The sequence below is a fragment of the Batrachochytrium dendrobatidis genome (genome assembly GCF_000203795.2).
Source record: "Batrachochytrium dendrobatidis JAM81 unplaced genomic scaffold BATDEscaffold_4, whole genome shotgun sequence".
Taxonomy (NCBI): Eukaryota; Fungi; Chytridiomycota; class Chytridiomycetes; order Rhizophydiales; genus Batrachochytrium; species Batrachochytrium dendrobatidis.
This window is the reverse complement of record NW_006281102.1, coordinates 621,051-640,674: the sequence shown is the minus strand read 5'-3', so window position 1 is coordinate 640,674 and position 19,624 is coordinate 621,051. Positions and strand designations below refer to the sequence as shown.

Genomic DNA, 19,624 nt, shown 5'->3' with positions numbered 1-19,624 from the left:
ATAAAAAATTCGTTTGAAGCCAAATATTTAGAAATCACGCATTGATCGAGCGCGATCTTTGCGTTGAGCCAAATTAAAATTTGTTTGGTTCAAGTTGTTGAAGCCATTTTGAACAGGCGATTGCTACATCTAGTTTACAGCTGCAACAAAGTCATATACACAAATGTTGTTTCAAGCGATTAGTCAAAAAATATACTCTCAGTCTATACGCTGTAGTCTTTTGACTCAAGTTCGTTGTAGTTCTACCCTTAATATCGACATACAGAAAAGCAACGCTTACTTTGCTCTCAGCAGAGCCGATAGAGCATCATACGTCCCAAAACCTTCAGGTATGATCAATGCGTTGATTGGATTATCGACTAGTTTTGGGATATTTAGACAATTGTTTGATTCAACTGCCTGGTTTTAAATTCATTCGATTTGGCGAATAGCTACGATAAATAGCCCAGAAGCGTTTCTCAAGGCAATCGGTCGAAGCTGCGAAACTGTTGCCCCAAAATTTACTAGCTGGGATTCATTATTTACTGCCACTTCAAGTGACTTGAAAACTCTGGGTATCAAGTCTCAAATGCGAAAATATATTCTGGGTTGGAGAGAGTAAGTCTAGTTGATCTGCGCATGAATTATGGATACGATTGAAATTATCGAGACTAAAGTTTGTTTTTAATCTTTATTTTTAAACATCTCTTTTATAGGTGGTACTGCAGAGGTGTTACTCCTCGTGCACTTGAATTGCCTAAGCGTCAAAAAAAATATCTCAAGATAAAGGAAAAGGTCAAACAGGCACGTTTGGAAAAACTTGGTATGAGCTGATCAATTGTCCCAAAACTAGGTTCATTTTTGATATGGAGATCAATAAAAGTTTCAAAGCAATACACCTTGGAGAGTGCAGCAAGTTTCATTTTTTTGAATCTGCTTCCCTAATCCGAATCAAGCGAATAAATGTTTCCAATCATACGAGTAGATTATTACTCCAAGAGTGTTTATGTATAAAGACGCTTAACAAGCTGTTCTTGTGCTGTTTTGAGAGCCTGTGCAATGGTTTGCTCTCCGATTGGAATATTATTCACTTCAGACCCACGTTTAGTTACACGAGATGCAATCTGTGATGCATCCGTCTCCATAATAATTCTAATGCAAAAGATTGAATATTAGTCGGCATCTAATAACGGTGATATCAAGAGTGTAGGATGGAGTATCGAATATCAAAACATATACATTGATGCGTTTAAATGGACTACTCTAAAAACAAAGATGCTTGGCCTACCCATCATCAACAGTTTCATCAAGAGCCAATAAAGCAACGTCCATATTGTCCAAAATGGTGCGTTTTTCCACTTGACTTCTAATTATTCAACATAGTATAAATGGCACAAATGTTAACATTGGTATACATACAAAACAGTCAACACAAATCTATGCTAGATTCAATGATTCAAAACACAATCCAATATACACTGTACTTGAGCAGAATAGAAAGAGCATCGCTGAATCCTTGCAAAACAGAGTTCAACATGATTTCGTTTTCATCCGTAGATCCCACAAAGTAAAAAAATAAATCCACGACAGACTTGTAGACAATAATCAAGTTGTCAAATAAAATGATTTCGCCTAGTATGATAATTAGATGAGTATATTCAATATAAGCATTAAAAATACGACCAATGAGTTGAACTACAACCCTATTCACGTAAAATGGATCACTAAATAAGGATGCCAACCCATGATATGATGATTTCCACCAAAACCACTAGACAATACTATGTCATTTAAACTCATTAGTTGACTGATCTTTCTCCTAGTGATTGGCATGTACAGAGCTGTATTCCTAAGCTGTATTGTCAACAGCTGGACCCAATGCATGTATTACAATGGATGGATCTGGTGATCGTACAATGTATGGTTATGCAAAAAAGAATCTCAATCCAAACCTATAGTTTGATTGTGTGCATTGTATGATGGATACTGTGTTTGAAACAGGAATTAAAAGTACTGATTTGCAGTAGGAAAGTACAACGAATATTGGACATTGTATGATCCAAAGTCCTGAATGCAAGATACTGTTCCATTTTACGTGAATATGGCTTATATACAACCCGAAAATAGTCAAACTCAACTGGATAGTTTCCTCGTCTTGTCAAAGAGATTACGCTCAAACGTTTTCTGTTCCTTGGAATTAGGGTATTCTGACGAATAGTACTTTGCCATTACTCTATGGCCTTCGCTATCCAGAACAATGGCTGCTTTGATGGATACCAGACTCTAGTGCAGGTTGATAGCGAAATTGGAAATTTTAAAAGCTAATCCAACTTGAATAGACCAGGATATAAAATGGCTGCATACAGTGTATGATACAAGGTAAACAGACCGATAGAACAATGACTTACCATGTTGGCATAGGCACGAACCATATTGGAGTTGATGCGTTGGTTAGACTGCAATTTCCAACTGAATAAATACCAGTCACGTGGTTATAGGTTTACTTTGCCCAAATGATTCTCATTTGCAGCTGTACTTGCACAGAACGAAACAATAAAAATGCCAAAATGCATAATTAACAGCTAATCTCATGAAATAATTGGTTTTATTTAAACTTATTTTTGTATAAAAACTAAACGTTGATTGATTGGCATGTACAGCTGCATTCCTGAAATGTGCAATCCTGTTCTCTTGAACTAGAACGTGGACGTATCTGTGATTAAAATACATAATGGGCTTTGTACATAGCTGTATTGGCAACAGCTGGACCCAATGCATGTATTACAATGGATGGATCTGGTGATCGTACAATGTATGGTTATGCAAAAAAGAATCTCAATCCAAACCTATAGTTTGATTGTGTGCATTGTATGATGGATACTGTGTTTGAAACAGGAATTAAAAGTACTGATTTGCAGTAGGAAAGCACAACGAATATTGGCCATTGTATGATCCAAAGTCCTGAATGCAAAAAAGTTTCATTTTACGTGAATATGGCTGTAAAATCAAATATTTCATTATTTGATCCCAATTGACAAGTTCGCCTTGTAAAGCATTAATTGGTCAGCCTTCGACTCTATATATCTATGGCAGAGCCATCAACCACTACTAAGCGCTTTCCCAAGCTCCCTTCTCGTAATTGGCTTATTTTTTGGTCTGTTACTGCATCTATTGCCGGTCTTGCTGCATACGACAAATGGCGACTTAAAAATATCAGACAATCCCTTTCTGATCGAGCATTCACTATTGCAAACCAACCTCTTTCTCCTGATGTTCTTCCAAGAAAAGTCATTGTGTACATTGAACCCACTCATTGGGCACGATACTGGTTCAAAGAATATGTCAAACCAGTATTTGATGCAGCTGCATTGGACTATGATCTCGTGGAACCATCACATGCTGCCAAAATCCGATCAAATGTGAGAGAGATTATGTGGAAGGCTCGAGAAATGCACGCTGATCAGCTAGTAAAGCAGGATCTGGATAGACAGAGACAAAAGAAACGACACACTTGGATGGGATGGATGACCAGCTATTTTTATGTCGAACGTACTGACGATCCAATGGCCGGACTTCCTCCTGGTATGCGCCTGCCTAAATATGATCCATCGATTGGATTGGTTGCGGTGGGTCCGTTTGTATGGAGAAATATGCTGCTGGGCTTATCCGAGGGAAATTTGACGGTTCCTACTACCGTTGATGTTGCTATTTCCTCACCTATCCTTCCAGATGTTATTAAGCCTGAAGAGACTCAAGCAGAAAAAGACGGTGATCGTATAAACTCAGAAACAGATGCAGAGCCTTCATTGCCGACTATTGTTCAGCGCACAGTGCCATCTAAAGCCGATGATATGCATCATTTGGACGCATCCGTTGAGTTTCCTCCAATTGGATTCATTACAGGCAAAAACCAAAGTGGATGGAGTGGATTTCCATCTCGTGTTCTTGGGTTTTTTAATCAACGATCGCTTGCATCTCAAATTGGAGAAGAAGCATTAATGGTAGCGTTTGAACACACTCGTCCATTTGTTCAAGGGACAGATGAGCTGCATGGAGAAGAGGATATAATGCCATTGATTGCATCAAACAAGGACCAAGTTGAAAAAAACATAGACAAGTCGGATGATAAAGAGGTATTGGAAATGCAGGCAGAAGAGGCTATGCGATATGATCGAGTGGATTCAGCAACAGCTATCCGGTTAAAAGTATACGCCAGCTGAAAGAAATTTAAATAAAAGATTGATTCAAGAGTACTCTGCAGCAGATTCAAAATGTGATTTGGAGTTGCAAACGACGCGTTCATTGCTCGAGATTCATTGTTGAATTCTTTGCAAATTCAATTCATCGATAAAGCTATTATCGCTGACAGAATGTGGAAGTTTGGTACTACTGAACCCAATAAACCAAAGTCCTTTACACCTGCTTCTGGAATCGACTTTGATCTTCCTGAACCTTCATTTACTGATGATGACTTGAATGACCCGCACCTACTGGCAGAGCTTGCTCTCTTATCTGAGAGTGATGGCCATACAACTGTTTCTAACCCTACACCACCAACTACTATTTTTTCTCCAAAAAAACTGCCAGTAAAGACACAACCCCTCGAATATGCATTAGACACTGTCGTAGACTTGCCTGCTAGCCATGATGAAGAAGTCCATGTCGAGTTTACCGATGCTGACATGCATGATCCTGATTTGCTGGTAATTGAAATATCTATTCATTGATGCCTTTGCTATACTTTAATTCCTGGCTGTTTGCAGTAACTGATACTAATTCATAGTATATAAATGTGCTACAACTACACTATGTTTGCTATTGCATGCTCCACTGGGTTCGGTCATGCCCAACTCTTAAAGGCAGAACTAGGGAAGATTCATGACCATAACAGTCCGAATGCTGCTCACACCACGTTTAGCCCAGATACTACACCCACCCTTGAGAATCATGATCACTTGGAAACAGCTAGTCCTATTCAAGCCACGAATGTTTATATACAATCCAGTCAGGAGGCTGATTTAGTACACTCCACTCAAACCACTACAGTGGAATCTACGCTTTCTGATACAGATAAATCTACAAAACTACCAATCTATAAAGATGACTCGGACTTGCCATTGGAGTATCGTTTGAAAACTACAGATCCAAACCTGCTTGCAAAATATATCCAGCTCGAGAAAATTCGTGCTGTCAATAAAAAGCGTGATGGAAACAAGGAAGGTGCATTTGAATCTCTTAAAGCCATGAAGCAGCTACAGGCTCGTTTAAAAACAGTAACAGACGAGGCGTTTGCAAAGCCAAAATCAGCTCAACCACTGCAGACTACCTTGACTACTTTATCAATTTCACAAAAATTAGATGCAAGGCAATACGGTTCAGGTAGCAATCTCTCACTAGGTCATGGTTCTTTTTCATCCCAGTCAATACAAGCATTACAACCCACAATAACTCTTGAAGCATTGCAAAAACGACAAACAGAATACAAACATGCTGCTTTAAAATCTAAACGGGACAATGATTTTATTCGAGCACGAGAAATGTTGCTGGTGATTAAAAAAATTCAAGATGCAATTGACCTCTACACTGCTACTAGTAGCATTTCTCCTGGATTTATATTACCTTGCCCACCTTCTAACCACCCATCTCCTAAACTTTCTGGGTCTCCAAAGCTGGGCGAGCAGCATAAGTCGGCTATGGCAAGTAGACTTTCTGTAAGATCAGCTACAAGCTCACAAGTTAATTCCACGTCAAATTTAGAGTCTGAATCAAGCTCTCAGGTTGTCACATCAAGCGAAGCTAAAGATATCTATGATCATCTTCTTAAAACACTTCAGTCTCAAATTGCATTGTGCACAACTCTTTCCACTAATTATTACAAAAGTAATCAAAAAGAAATTGCATTGGAGTTTCACCGGAAAAAAAAGCGAATGGAAATGGACTCGGAAGCACTAAAACATCTACGCAATTTAAATAGCCCATCTACCGTTAGTGACAGTCCCTCTACTTCACCAGTGTCATCTTCAAATGTGATGCTACCGTTTATGTTTCACTATGAAGACCTAGAATATACGCTCGCACATACAAATCAGGACGTGCCGCTGGATGAAATGGAAATAAGTATTTTGAAAGCAACCGATTTGGGAAACCGCGAAATTGCTGCTGGAGAGGTAGACAGCAGCGTTGGATATGATATAGGATGGCCACAGGAGGGAGATGTAACTACTGCAGAAGGACGTGGTGAAACACCCATTGTACGAAAAAACTCTAATCCAGGTAGAATCTATCATCTGAGACTTGGCTTACTGTGATTTGCAAAACATTTAATTTTTGAAATTTTTAGAATATGGCTTCAAAAGGAATATTCGCATTATACGAAGTCGACCATTTCAGAGGTTTTTGGAAAGAAAAAAGGTTTTTTTTGAAGTCATTCACACCAAACCCGGTATTCTATCTATGCTGATGACAAGACAAATAGTGCTAGGAAGAGCTGCGGTTAAACTAGAGCCATTGCTTACAAAATGCGAGATCCATGAAATCATCAAGGTAAAATCGCTGGTTTATCGTGGATTGATTTCAATGATAACTGACAATTGCACATTTAATTTGATAGCTCGGTGATCCATCCAATCCTCGGCGTGAAACCGGGGCTACTCTAGAAATCAAAATCAGACTACGCACACCTATAGTCAAACCTGATATAGTAACCAAAACAGAGCGTTGGTTAGTAGTAGAACTTGGATCCCCAATTTCAGCAAGTACCACTGAGATCACTGCTCATACAGGCGCTTCTACTAGTCCTCGAACAGCATTTTCTAGAGGAAATATAGCATCACCATCAAAAACAAATGATCCCACCAAAGCGAAAAATCCGCCTCGAGTGAGCTCTCCTGTGTCTCCAAATGATGGAAATGCATCACCATCAAAACCTGTGCAAAACTCTACTCTGGATACTAAAGCATTGCCTGCAGTCGTATCGCCTGCTCCAGCACATGAATTGGCTCAGCCCAAGCCTGCTCAAAAAGAGATTGTGGATCTCGACTCACTTGAACTCGACTTTCAAAAGTAAGCTAGTTATTTAAATGGCTTAAACAATACTATCTATGCTGTACATATTGGCTTATTCACTATTACCCTCTTTTGCTTTACCGTGCTAGTCCCGACAAGATCGCGTCAAACCAAGTATTGGAACATGAGCATGGACAAATACTTGCACAAATTGCACAACTCACTGTTACTAGAAAGCCTATACCAGAAGAGATACAGGATAAAAAAACTGCATATGAGATTCGAATGAATCTGTTGGTGACTTTGATTCAACTGGGAAAATTAGATATGACTAGTAAGTGATATAAATTATGCATCAAGTGATAAAATTTAAAACGTTTGTAACATACCTGTAATATAGATTGGTTTCCCAACACACTAACATCTGATATTTCTTGAAAATTGCCGATTTTAGGCTATGTGGCACAAGTCAAGACTTCAATTACTACGACTCGCACAGCAGCAATGGAATTCAAGCGAGCGGGAAGAATGGATTTAGTGAAGCAGGCATTAATTCGAGTAAAGTTGATGACTGCTGAAATGGAGGAAGTTGAACAGTCAATGTAAACCATTCTTGTGCAGTACCAATGCGCTACTTGTGAACCAACATACTAGTTTAATCTATAAGCAACAGTTGAACATTGACAACATTCTATGCAATCAAATAAAAACAGTTCGAGTAGATACCATAAAGTCAATGCAATAAGTAGTTTATTGGAATTGTTCAAAGCCAGACCAAAAAGCAGTAAAATGGCTATTGATTGCAATCAATTGTATATACCAAACATTGTCCATTCAATAAAATCCAAAGATATATCCACAATAGTCTATACTGCAAACGATATTTCCATAATCACGACTCGTTATCCAAGTATCAAGCATTAGGATCTCGAGTAACAATGACAGGGCATTTCAAGTTGTGGATCAAATGCTCAGACACCGATCCCAGGAACAGTCGGTTTAGTGTTGTCAATCCTCGCGAACCCATAATGACCATGTCGGCCTTGACATCTTCAATCTTGAACACTAGCTCTTCACGAGCATCTCCACGAAGTGCAATAGCCCGTACATGCAGTCCGTGCTGCTTGATGGCTTTTGCGGTCTTGATCAGCAGTTCGTGAGACTCGATTCTGCTAGCATCTTCTTTGACGGACAGTGTTTCTGTATAAATGTATTAGCTTGCGGACATACTATGCAGTCATGACCATAAGATCAGCCAGGGTATACAACTCACCGCCATAATCAACAAAGGGTGCGCCATAACTCAAAGCAGGTATAGTAATCAATGGTCTGACATGCAGCACAACAACTTGATCGGTTTCTTTGCGCAAAATGTTCTTGATGGCCCATTCGATGGCATACGTACTGCTTGAAGATCCATCAATGGCAATACAAATGGTGCGCGAAGAGGACTCGTGCACTTCTGCATGTACTTCTTCATGGACTGGAGCAGCAGCAGCACTTGGAGCAGCAACAGTACTTGGAACTGTGGTAGTACTTGGAGCAGCAACAGCACTTGGAACTGTGGTAGTGTTTGGAACAGCACTCATGATCGTCGATGGTATTCAAATCAAGATTTAATCTTGCCGAGACTTTCAAACGGCATTTTGATATTTATACTCGAACGATGAGTCACGTGTGAGTGACTGAAGTTGACTCAAACCAAGACATGAATAAATATCCAGCAAGTGTAGTAAATATTTAATAAATATCCACCAAGTGTTCAACAAGTGTTCAAGTGTTTTGATCATGTAAAGTTGTAATACTAAAAATAATGGCTTGTCAGTCTATTTGGTCAACTTTACAGTTCCAATCCAATGGAAAAGTTTAATTGATTCCACATTTCGACATGTTAATACAAACTAGTCATGATTTTCTGGGTTGGATAGATTGGGATTGTTACTTTGATAGTAGTCGATGATGGATTGTGCATGTAAAGCCATTTCTATTGTCAATATTGGACTGGCTCTACAAGCGGATCAACTTTATTTCATTTGATTCATGTATTAGTATATACATTCATCGACAACCATTGGATCTGTAATCAGCAGTGTCAGGATTAATACCACAATCAACACTGTAGTCATAGCACGGATGATACAATTGGATAGTGCTGAACCAATGCATCCAGTAGTAACAGATATATCTCATGAATGCTCTACAACTGCAACCCATAATAATGCCAAGAGCCATCCAACCACTTTAATGGATAATCAGGACCAGTCGCTGCCGTCATCTCTAATGAGAGAGGGTCGCACATATAGAGGAACACAGTTTCAGTTTCAAACAAGAACAAAACAACTGCTGCCTAGGTCTCTTAACCCAGCATGTGTCCATACCACAGTTGAATGGATCACTCTGGCAACCATTGTGTTGCAGATGGCCATGTTTGTATCTTGCAATGGATACGGATCCACTATGGGTAACACCAACCGTCCACAATCAGACTCGAGGCATGTTTTATTGTGGATGTATGCATTCTGGAGAGTCGTCTATAGTGTTGGGCTGGGAGCATTACTGAATGCACAGTCCAACACGGCTTTTATTGTCAGGATGTTCAAACGAATGGGTCTTGGCTCCAATTCTAATATTCCCCGCAACGAACTATGCACTTGGATTGTCGATGAGATTGTCAAGCGCATGGAGCGAGATACAGATCTGCCGTACAACTACGATGTAAATGGTGTATTTGAATCATGTATAAATCAAGATTGCCATGTCCACTACTTATGCAATGTATTGAATATCTAGTCGATGCCAACCGAGCTCAATGCGTGGCTGTTGTTTCAGGAGATCTGCAACTTTGTGATATCCAATGACTTTGTAGCTTATATTCTTGTATCGTTGTCGTACTATCAAGCTCCGCCATGGTTGGATCTGACGCTTCGCGACGGAGCACTTTTTGTTGGTGGCATGCTGATTATTATGTTTAATATTTGGCTCAAACTAGATGCGTATGTGGTGCTCAAAGACTATTCCTGGTACTGGGGAGACTTTTTCTTTTTTATGGAAGATGCAGAGACGTTTGAGATTGGATTTGAAACACTACCGCATCCCATGTATTCGATTGGATATATCGGATACTATGGTGTTGCGTTGATCACACATAGTTACACGGTGTTGTTTGTGAGTCTGGCAACACACATGCTGCAGATTTTGTTTTTATATTTTGTAGAAGCACCACATGCTGCCAGGACATATGAAGTACCGTCCAAACAAGAGGGTAGGCGACGATAAGTTTTGAGTGTATTGATGGTATTGTTACGCGGATCGATATTGTATTGCAAGTTGATATTGACACATGTTTTGTGTGCAAATATATATGTAGATGACGGTGTCAATGCAGATACACTGCAGCAATGGTTTACACGCGATCTGGTGATATTTAGTCGATTGGATCTATTCCGAAGTGGCGATATGCTGACCCTGTTTATATATGCATACACTGTTATAACATCCATTTTTGTTGGACACATTGAAGAATATGACTGGAAGTACTGGTATTATGTTGGGTATGATTTGATTTGTAATGTTTGTAATTGACTGATTTGATACATTTGTGATTGACTGAATGACTGGTTGATTTGATACATTTGTGACTGACTGAATGACTGATTGAATGATACATTTGTAATGTTTGTTTGATTGTAGTCAGACTGTGTTTTGGCGAATATTTCACACATATGGATTGGGACTGCTACTGTATCTTCAAGGTAAAAACAAGTTTTGGACACGACACTTTATCCGACACGGTGATGGACTACGTGAAGCACTACAGCATTGGAAAATGTATGTGATATTGAATGGGTTGTGGTTGTGATGGTGTTTGGTACGACTTTTATCGGTTGAACGCCAAATGTGATATTGTTCAGTACTCACACAGTTATGGTGGTCAAATAGACTATTCAATCTTTCGATTACAATGACATATCTGTCGTTTTTTGTGTGTGCTTGGCGACTGTATATACCACCACAATCGTTCAGTGATGGACCAACAATTTTAAAACACATATTTGGCTGTGTGAGTAGTGTCAAGGATTGGTTGTTGACAAGTATAGCAGCTACAAATGGACTAACTGTATATATTTTGACGAGTAGCTGTTCATAATACTTCATGCTTGGGTTACAGTGTCGATATACGAAGTACGAGGACGTCTTGGATGGTTCCACGCCGAGTTTTTTATTGACTCGTTGTATGGAAAGAATGGACCAAGACACAATGGTGTATATCGATATTTGGAGAATCCGCTGTTGTATACATTTTCATGCTGGGGACTGACACTGATCTGTCGGTCGTGGACGCTGTTGTTTTTGACAGCTTTTGGGCAGATATCCAACTGGCTGTTTCTGAAACTAGTCATTGAGCAACACTATGTGAAGCTGTATGGTAAACGACCGTTTGAACAGAGTGGTGGACAAAGACGATCGCTTAAAGGACGTGTGCAGTTGCTCGGATATAAAGTTAAACGAGTGGGACAGCAAATGGTGGAAAGAATGGAACGATTGGAGATTATTGATTCGATCATGTCCAAAATACGGCGACTCAAGGACATCATTGGTAGTTATTCTGACGGCGATGATGGAGTGGTGGATGGCTATGGCTGTGATGCAGATACTATGCAATTGATTCAAGGACGTGACATGAAACCAGAATCAGTGACTGGCGGAACAACCGACAGATTTTCAAAGCAGTTGACTATGATGCAAGACGGGTATGATACAAACATTGAAAGCAACGACCTGTTTGTAACTGATGACTATGCAGAAGGTTTTACTCGTGACATGGACGGTGCACACTATGATGATGTTGGTTCAAGCACTAATGCGAATGGTACCAGTGAATACGATGAACCACATCGTCCGCTGAATACGCCAGGACTATTTAGTACACCGACAGAAGCTACGGAACAAACACACAGTCGATCAGTCACAGACACGGTAAGACTAGTTGTTAAAGAACTGGAGTATTTAGTTGATACGGCCAAGCCATGCGTCAAAGCGATTGTGGACCAGACCAAACTGCGTGTTGCCAATCTTGCGAATGTGTAAGTTGCATGATTGTGGTGTTGAACCCGAATACATGTGGTTGTACACTTGATTATATCAGCAATGATTGTGATGTTTAACATATGATTTGGTATGAATGTGTTTGTAGAGTTCGATTAGAAGACACTCTTTCACGCGACCAACTGCCGTTGCATTTGTATTCGTTGTCGGTTTGCACTGCAAATTCACGCGAGCCAGCCGAGTTTCAACTTGGTGAACCGATTGTAATTGAGTTTACAGCTGCTCGGGAAACCATGAAAAGCAAAGACTGGATTGCAGTATACAGTGTCCATCAGAACTTTGATCCAGACACCACTACGAGCAAGTGTGGTACCCGATGGTCATGTGTATCTGGTTATCCGAGACGAACCATGGATGTGAATGCATCGGCCATATCCAATTGCACAACACTGACATCGACAACAGACAACAAAGCCATATCGACTGCACTTGCATCTACAGAGTTTTATGACGAGACGGTCACGCCGTGGGTTCGAACAGGTGATCAGATGCATTTTGGGTATACCAAGGTGGATATTTCGTCATCCAAAGATGATCCTGGGTTGCGTGTTGTTCGTGGACGACTTGTGTTTACTCGTGAACAACTTCCATGGCAAGTGGGAATGTTTGAAGTTCGATATCATTACGATGGACAGTATGTCGTGTTGGCACGCAGTGCACCGTTTCGAGTATCGCTTGATGTTAGCATGGAACACTTTGGGCCATGTAGTTCAGAGCATAACTCTAGTGATACAGCAGATAGTTATATATTGTCGTATTCAGCATCGAGCCTTGCAATGAAACTTCAAGGCGTTGTTGAACGGTGTCTAGACATTGATGTATCTGGCGGGGATATGCCACTGGAGTTTCAAGAAAGCATGTTGGAACGAGTCGTCATGCCAGCAATGCTCATGCAAACCATGACGATGTCTAAATATCAGCGCGAAGTGTGTAAGCGGATCGTGTATGCCATCAAGCATATTTACGGGATTGACTTTTCGTGGCGTGTAGTTGAAATGGCAAGATCATTGATGGGACTTGGTGAGCGTATTCACGAAGCACATACAGTTCTTGGTTCGTATTCGCAAGAAAGACCTGAATAAATATACATGTATAATTGCACACCACATGGTTTGACTGTATTAGACTGGAGGGTCGTAATGGTGAGATGGTATGGTTTTAATTGATCAGTTTGACATGGCTCGAATGGTCATGTACAACTCGCATTAATAGTCATGTATAAAACAATTATTGAATAAAACTGATTTATTTCAAATAAACAAGAATCAATAGTACCACAATGGATTAGTCTTCTACCATACTAATTCGATGCATACCATTCTGGATAGCTTTGATTTCCTTGGTAATACGATGCCACAGAGTGTACAGACTTGCCAATTCATTGTTCATGACATCAAGAGCTTTTTGGCATTCACCCATATCGCTTTGATATAAATCCAGTTTAGCAGCCATGGCGCGAGGAACACTGCTACGATGTTTAACAGGTTTCTGGATGTTTTGATTGAGATCTTCAATCATAAGCAACAGTTCTTTTATTTCCTTTTCAAGTTGTTTTATGTCTGCTTTCTTTTTAGTTATTTTAACTTTGAGTGTTTCTAGATCCGCATTCAAGACTTCTATTGCGTTGTGCTGCCATCCTTTTTCATTAGACTTGCGATAGGCGCCTTTTTCCTTATGCTGAGGTATCTCATCTTTATCGTGCAGTTTACCTAAAGATTCTAATAGTCGATCCGATACTTTTTTCACTCGAGTTGATAGTTTTCCTGATACTGTTGATAGTCGGCCTGATACTTTTTTTACTTGGGTTGATAATTTTTTTGATACTTTTGATGCTCTAGTTGATACTACTTTTGATATTTTGCCTGAGATTACTATTAGTTTTTCAAATAGGGTGTTTGGTGGTGCCTGGGCCAGCACCAGTCCTATTACAAATGAGAAGATAACCGCTATAGAGAGTTTCATGTATCAGTTTAGACAGCTCAATGAATATTGGATATGCATCCATTTTATATGCTCCATTGCTGTATTGAATAGCCTCCAACCCTTAAGCCCTGAAGCATAGGCCCTTATCGACAACACACTCTAGCCCTGTGCATACACTCGAGCTTGGGCAAGTGATTGATCCACAAACTGTGTACTTTGCCAAAGCGAAAGCATCAAGCCTGTGCCAATTATTAAACTTTGACAGCTGTACGAGTGCAAGGATGGAGCGACCGAGTCAGATTGACTGGCTGACCATACATATAAACTGCATTGCTTTTGTACAATCATCACAGCAGCTATTTACAATGCAAGCACAATGCGCCTCTAAAACTATGTTCTATTAATACACGGCAACTTTGGTTCTGCCATCTGTTCCCAGTAGTAGATTGAAGACCAAATCGAGCACGCCACATGTGGAGCTGTATGTTGTGGCAACTATAAACCAGATTTGTGAACAATGAACAAGTCGTGTTTGGAGTATGCAATTCGGCATTTAAGGAGTATAGATGACCATATTTAATCATTGCTATTTAATTGAAGGTACACTTCAAACATCAGCACAAGATAAAGAAATACCAATAGCATCGTTTTAGTCACACTCGATTACATTTATCGATCAACAGAATAAGCCTTTGGTTGCTTTATACCCTTTCTAATTATTCAACAGCCATGTCCACCACGATCGAGATTCCTAGTCCAACCATCAGTGCTCCACGTACCTCTCCAGTAAAAGTCACTGTTGCTCGCAATCAAACTGGCAAGCATATACAAGCCCAAATGCAATCAACAACTGACGCATCTAGTCAAAAATCTGCTCATGTCCAAGGTCAAGTGGATGAAGTAATTGGTATTATGCATTCCAACATCGATAAAGTCGTTCAACGTGGAGAAAATCTCAATTCGCTGCAAAATAAAACCGATGAGTTGAATCAAGGTGCATTGCAGTTTAAGCGAGGCACAACTACGCTCAAGAACGAAATGCAAGTGCAATACTATTTATATTTGGAAGACTGAGTTGACTATGATTTGAATTGTATTATTTTTCTAAAATGATCGAGCTGTGACTATCTGAATAGGTGGTGGAAAAACACCAAGCTTAATCTTATTGTCGCTGGTGTAGTCGCTTGTGTGCTGACAATCGTAATCATTGCAGTGGTTGGAATGCCAAGAGCTGCTCCGTCTCACGCTTGATGATTCTACCACCATGCCCTCAAATAAAATTAAAATGGTTTTTATATATCTTTTAAAGCTAGCTGTAAGGCTTGGGTTTTATTGTTTTTTGGATTGGGCGGCCTTTTCCCGAAGCGATTTTTTTACCGAGTCGCCGAGTCCTGCCTGACTGAAATTTTGAACAACCACTGTTTCTTGAACGTATCGAGTGTTTTTAGGTTGACAATGAGCAGAACATGTGTAAAGAAAAACGGTTCCCCAGTCCAGTGCATTCCAATCAGAGTGATCAATTTCAAAACTGTCGAGGAGTTGTGGCATAATCTAAGTGGCAAATCATGCATGTGAGTTGGTTAAAAATGGAAAGCATGCATCTATGGACTCGAGTAAGCATATATTTACCTGAAATTCAAAAGTACGTTGCGACTTGCAGTAAGGACAAATTGATTGTGAATCTTTATCTAATGGTAGATCACTCACAAGCAGTGGCTCGACAGTAGAATCTTTAGATACACCAGGCACGCGCGAATATCTTGATCAAATACTCAACGGTCAGTAAAAAAATAAGTGTTGAATATGGTATCACAACAAATGATTGTAGTTTCGATATTGTTACCTAATGACTTGCTCGGGTGCTATTGAAATGCGTTTCTGGAATTTCAAAAATGTGCTATCCACCTCTACTTCGGTATCATCCTCTAAAATCTCCAACTCACTTGGCTCTTCCAACACTAAACTATCTGTGACAGTAGCAGGAAGCTCAAATTCCATTTCGTCTTCTTCTTGCAGCTCGAATTCAGGAAATATTGCTTTTGCTCTAACTATAGCAATTTGGTCATCAGAGATACTGTTTCCGCAATGCTCCTTGTGACCTCCAATCTGCCAATCTAGAACGGAATGTTCTTTGCTGCAGTAGTATACATTTTTGCATGCAGAGCACTTGAGCGATCCCTTGAGTCCGCAGAGATGACAGTAGTTTGTATCTTGAAATTTATGTAATCGACACAATAAAGAGTTAGTTTAATTGATGGTGAATGAATGATAAAATCATGATACAGGATGAAACATTCACGCACATACTTGATGATTGTAAGAGTACCCCATCAACAGAGTAGACGGCGTTTTCTTGCGGTAGTTGAGATCTGAATAGCTTAAAGCTGGAATTATAGAAAAATAGGTATAAGTTTATAAGATGCTCTGATATCGAATTTAAAAAACTATACTGTTACCTTTTTGAAGGACTGTTTTTGTGGCATGCTCCATCTTTACAGCAAAATAGATACACAACTCGGTGAAATGATTCTGGAATATCGTCTTCTGGAGTGTATAGCTAATTTACAGAATATGCATAGTTGGCCAAAATAAATACTGGGCTTGACATGGTATTCTGTTCATTGTTGAAATTACCTGAACTACTAGCGCCATAGGTTGATGGCATTGATCGCATTCGACTTGACTAGCGGAAAGCGGTTCGTTGGGATTAAGCCAAATCTAATCATTTACAAATAAATCGTAAGTGTTTTGATTGGTATGAAAATAAATGGAATGCTAATTTACAGCCATGTTTACATAAAATAGAACCCTAAATAAAGGTGTCAATACATAATATTTTTTGTGCTCATTGTTGTAAAGCTGAACAAGTGTTTGCATGTATATTTGAACACATTCCATATTCTTGGCACTGTTTAACTTCCAACTCTCCAAACATTACAATAAGCAGTTTGTTGAACTAGAGCGCGAACGTATCTGAAATTAGGATACAACAGATATGAGTTTGATTGGCAACAGTCAGGATTGATGTCTGAACTGCAATGAATATGGTGATTGTACAATGTATGGTTGTGCCAAAACAGGAAAAGGTATAGATTCAAAACTAGTTTGATTTTGTATGGCTTGCAATTCCAGATACAGAAGAATCAAAGATGCCAATTGAAGCAGTCGGTTTTCAATAGAAAAACAACACATGTTTGATCACTGTCTATTCCAAAGCAAGAAGCAGTAACTACAAGATACAAAGTGTTTGATTTTACATGAATACGGCTGTAAATAACGTACCGGTCGCCCACCGACTTTATTGGGAAAGTCGTCAATATTCGATTTGAGAATAGGAAGCGGCTCTATTGGGTCATGAACCAAGAATCCCAATTGAACAGCGTTTGTGGCAGAAATGTCATTCTCAAATGGGTCTTCTTTTTCATCTTCATGTCCATTATTATTGCATGTTTTGGCTGGACCTTGATTAGCTGCCATGGATAATATGTAAAAAATTTAAAAAGAAAATTCAACATTTTACAGACAAGATTGTGCACATGAGCAAAATAGTGAACGAAGTGGGATTCGAACCCACGCCTTTTTCAAGACTACGACCTGAACGTAGCGCCTTAGACCGCTCGGCCATCCGTCCCAATATTTTTCAGATGCTTCATTTTTTGTCATATAATTTCCAATTCAATGATTATTTTGTATATAATTGTTTGATAATCCATTCAAATCACATTTAGCTTAAATACCATTGGTTTTAATCTGAATATTAAACCTCGATGTGAATAAGATATCAGTGTAATGTTTACTTATTGTAAAGTAGCGATATAAATGATTCGCACATATTTTGTATATCTTCAATAGTATACTCTCGTTCCACTACTGTTTTAAAACTAAACTCATCATGTATTGGTTTTACAAAAACAATATACATTGATAAAAAGTAGATATTTGGAGTAAATCTTGAATCATGTATTTCCACTTTAGTTAGTTAGCATGGACCGAGCAAGATTACGAGAAAGTGCAAGACAAAGGACATTATTTGTAGCATCACTCTTAAAATTCTCGCCTGCACGTACAGACACATTCACTTGTGAGACAGTTTGAAGGGGATCACGTCGATCCCGCACAACCACCTCCTCCAAACATCGCATGAGTTCAAACGTATCCTGCGTGGAAAACACCACAGCTTCACCCTCCAACAATGGTAGTGCATCCAACAGTAAATGACGCCAAACAGATTTGGGTGCAGAGTTGCTTGTAAGAAGCATAACTAAAAGCTTTCCTGCCGAATGAAACTCTTTTTCAGTGTAAAGATGATGAAATTCGCGGTATTTGGATAGAAATGCAAGTCGCTCGTTGCGATGGAAAAGAGCTGGGTTGAGAGTATCCATCACTGAGCAAAATGAGTTGGAATTTCCCGGTTGATCAAAAAACTGGACTAGAAGCCGATTGCATATTGCAGTAGCAGTACGATCCTGACCAGCTTCGATATAATGAGAAATGGCCTCTCCAATACGCTTTCCAGATAGTGCCTTGCGAGCAAGAATTGAATGGAGTTGACGCTTGGTATCTTGCAATCCATGAGTATTACAGAATGCTAGCAGTTTGCGAGTCTTTAAGTCTGAATCAAGAGGAAGTCTAGGTATTAGCTGAGCAAGCATTTCAAAGCCATATCTTGGACAGTGGACATAGTATTCAATGGATACACGCCATAAAGCTGGACTGGACAAAAGATAATCTGCATATGCTAGCCGATACCACTCGGAAAGAGTGCACCCTGCTTCATTATCATCGTGAGACGTCACACCGGATCCCATACCACCCTTGTGTAGTCCAGCCATGGTAAACTCTTGCAACAGCCCTGCTTTATCAAACAGATCAATCAAATGTGTAACCAGCCACCAATCCAGTTCAGCAGCATAACGCAATGCCTTGGAAATATCCGTTTCAAAAAGAGCAAGTTGAACCTGATCCAAACTTTTATCGACAGAAAACCGATCCGTGACACTATCGACCATGATTTTGACATTGGATGGCTGAAACAGAGGATACACAAACATGCCAAGAGCAACTAATGCTTCCTGCCAGGTATGCGACACATTGAACAACACTTCCTCGTCGCCAGCAAGAATACCAAAAACGGTTATGAAATGATCCGTGTCTGTATCACGGATAGATAAAGAAGACGCAAGTTTTCCATCAGAATATATGAACGCGACACAGTCTTTCCATTCTGACCATTTTTGCTGAAACAAAAGTTGAGATCCAGATGTGGAAGATGGAGTAGGCATGCACTGGGTTAGAATCGTAAGTGCAGTAACAGGATTAAAAGCAGCCATGGCATCGGAAACAGTAGCATGGGCAGGTAATGGCTGAGCGGTTTTGTATTCAAAAAGCATGCCTAGCATGGTAGAAGCAGCAACAAAGTGGCCTCGCAAAAGACACTTGAATATATAAGGCCAAAACTGAGGATGGTCAGCAGGAGTAACCATGCTGATCATATCTTCAAACTGGCTTTGAATGTCAGATGAATGATTAAGAGAAAGCCAGTTAATAAGATCCGCAAGAACAGATTTGGAAGACTGCTGGAGAGTGAGTTGCTGATCATCAAAAAAAAGAA

At 39.7% G+C, this 19,624-nt stretch overlaps 10 protein-coding genes across 10 annotated transcripts; 5 read left to right on the top strand and 5 right to left on the bottom strand.

Annotated features, from left to right (window-relative positions):
- Positions 1-163: 163 nt before the first annotated feature.
- Positions 164-813, top strand: BATDEDRAFT_87714 (uncharacterized protein; the record flags this gene model as incomplete). Its single annotated transcript, XM_006678161.1, has 3 exons — positions 164-329; positions 432-597; positions 696-813. The coding sequence occupies 3 exons, from the start codon at positions 164-166 to the stop codon at positions 811-813; spliced, it is 450 nt and encodes a 149-aa protein (XP_006678224.1).
- A 170-nt stretch (positions 814-983) lies between these two features.
- On the bottom strand, positions 984-2,411 carry BATDEDRAFT_23976 (coatomer subunit zeta; the record flags this gene model as incomplete). The annotated part of the gene is made up of 5 exons (XM_006677819.1): positions 984-1,131; positions 1,268-1,345; positions 1,464-1,611; positions 2,151-2,262; positions 2,388-2,411. The coding sequence occupies 5 exons, from the start codon at positions 2,409-2,411 to the stop codon at positions 984-986; spliced, it is 510 nt and encodes a 169-aa protein (XP_006677882.1).
- Positions 2,412-3,065: 654 nt separating this feature from the next.
- On the top strand, positions 3,066-4,199 carry BATDEDRAFT_34790 (uncharacterized protein; the record flags this gene model as incomplete). The annotated part of the gene is made up of 1 exon (XM_006677942.1): positions 3,066-4,199. One exon carries the CDS (start codon positions 3,066-3,068, stop codon positions 4,197-4,199), a length of 1,134 nt encoding a protein of 377 aa, XP_006678005.1.
- Positions 4,200-4,324: 125 nt separating this feature from the next.
- Positions 4,325-7,590, top strand: BATDEDRAFT_34789 (uncharacterized protein; the record flags this gene model as incomplete). The annotated part of the gene is made up of 6 exons (XM_006677941.1): positions 4,325-4,682; positions 4,839-6,252; positions 6,320-6,522; positions 6,590-7,041; positions 7,134-7,318; positions 7,439-7,590. Exons 1-6 carry the CDS (start codon positions 4,350-4,352, stop codon positions 7,588-7,590), a joined length of 2,739 nt encoding a protein of 912 aa, XP_006678004.1. The 5' UTR covers positions 4,325-4,349.
- A 114-nt stretch (positions 7,591-7,704) lies between these two features.
- BATDEDRAFT_16272 (uncharacterized protein) lies at positions 7,705-8,588 on the bottom strand. Its single transcript, XM_006677716.1, has 2 exons — positions 8,258-8,588; positions 7,705-8,184 (listed from the first exon to the last, which is right to left on the bottom strand). The coding sequence occupies exons 1-2, from the start codon at positions 8,571-8,573 to the stop codon at positions 7,898-7,900; spliced, it is 603 nt and encodes a 200-aa protein (XP_006677779.1). The 5' UTR covers positions 8,574-8,588; the 3' UTR covers positions 7,705-7,897.
- A 907-nt stretch (positions 8,589-9,495) lies between these two features.
- BATDEDRAFT_775 (uncharacterized protein) lies at positions 9,496-12,764 on the top strand (the record flags this gene model as incomplete). The annotated part of the gene is made up of 9 exons (XM_006677632.1): positions 9,496-9,699; positions 9,775-10,246; positions 10,370-10,523; positions 10,675-10,812; positions 10,924-11,044; positions 11,122-11,468; positions 11,910-12,068; positions 12,179-12,423; positions 12,571-12,764. Coding segments are annotated over 9 exons (2,034 nt in total), but the record flags the coding sequence as incomplete, so codon positions are not given.
- A 558-nt stretch (positions 12,765-13,322) lies between these two features.
- BATDEDRAFT_34787 (uncharacterized protein) lies at positions 13,323-14,469 on the bottom strand. Its single transcript, XM_006677940.1, has one exon. It carries the CDS (start codon positions 14,050-14,052, stop codon positions 13,375-13,377), a length of 678 nt encoding a protein of 225 aa, XP_006678003.1. The 5' UTR covers positions 14,053-14,469; the 3' UTR covers positions 13,323-13,374.
- Positions 14,470-14,856: 387 nt separating this feature from the next.
- On the top strand, positions 14,857-15,054 carry BATDEDRAFT_7277 (uncharacterized protein; the record flags this gene model as incomplete). The annotated part of the gene is made up of 1 exon (XM_006677646.1): positions 14,857-15,054. A coding segment is annotated over one exon (198 nt), but the record flags the coding sequence as incomplete, so codon positions are not given.
- Positions 15,055-15,342: 288 nt separating this feature from the next.
- Positions 15,343-17,490, bottom strand: BATDEDRAFT_87837 (uncharacterized protein; the record flags this gene model as incomplete). The annotated part of the gene is made up of 7 exons (XM_006678051.1): positions 15,343-15,564; positions 15,643-15,772; positions 15,857-16,223; positions 16,321-16,397; positions 16,470-16,570; positions 16,648-16,731; positions 17,296-17,490. The coding sequence occupies 7 exons, from the start codon at positions 17,488-17,490 to the stop codon at positions 15,343-15,345; spliced, it is 1,176 nt and encodes a 391-aa protein (XP_006678114.1).
- A 464-nt stretch (positions 17,491-17,954) lies between these two features.
- Positions 17,955-18,684, bottom strand: BATDEDRAFT_36820 (uncharacterized protein). Its single transcript, XM_006677997.1, has one exon. It carries the CDS (start codon positions 18,663-18,665, stop codon positions 17,985-17,987), a length of 681 nt encoding a protein of 226 aa, XP_006678060.1. The 5' UTR covers positions 18,666-18,684; the 3' UTR covers positions 17,955-17,984.
- Between the last annotated feature and the right edge of the window lie 940 nt (positions 18,685-19,624).

Coding starts and splice junctions, on each gene's coding strand:
- BATDEDRAFT_16272 (XM_006677716.1), bottom strand. CDS start 8,573: ATGAGTGCTGTTCCAAACACTACCACAGTTCCAAGTGCTGTTGCTGCT. Junction 8,185..8,257: donor ACCCTTTGTTGATTATGGCG/GTGAGTTGTATA, acceptor ACATTTATACAG/AAACACTGTCCGTCAAAGAA.
- BATDEDRAFT_34787 (XM_006677940.1), bottom strand. CDS start 14,052: ATGAAACTCTCTATAGCGGTTATCTTCTCATTTGTAATAGGACTGGTG.
- BATDEDRAFT_36820 (XM_006677997.1), bottom strand. CDS start 18,665: ATGCTTGCTCAGCTAATACCTAGACTTCCTCTTGATTCAGACTTAAAG.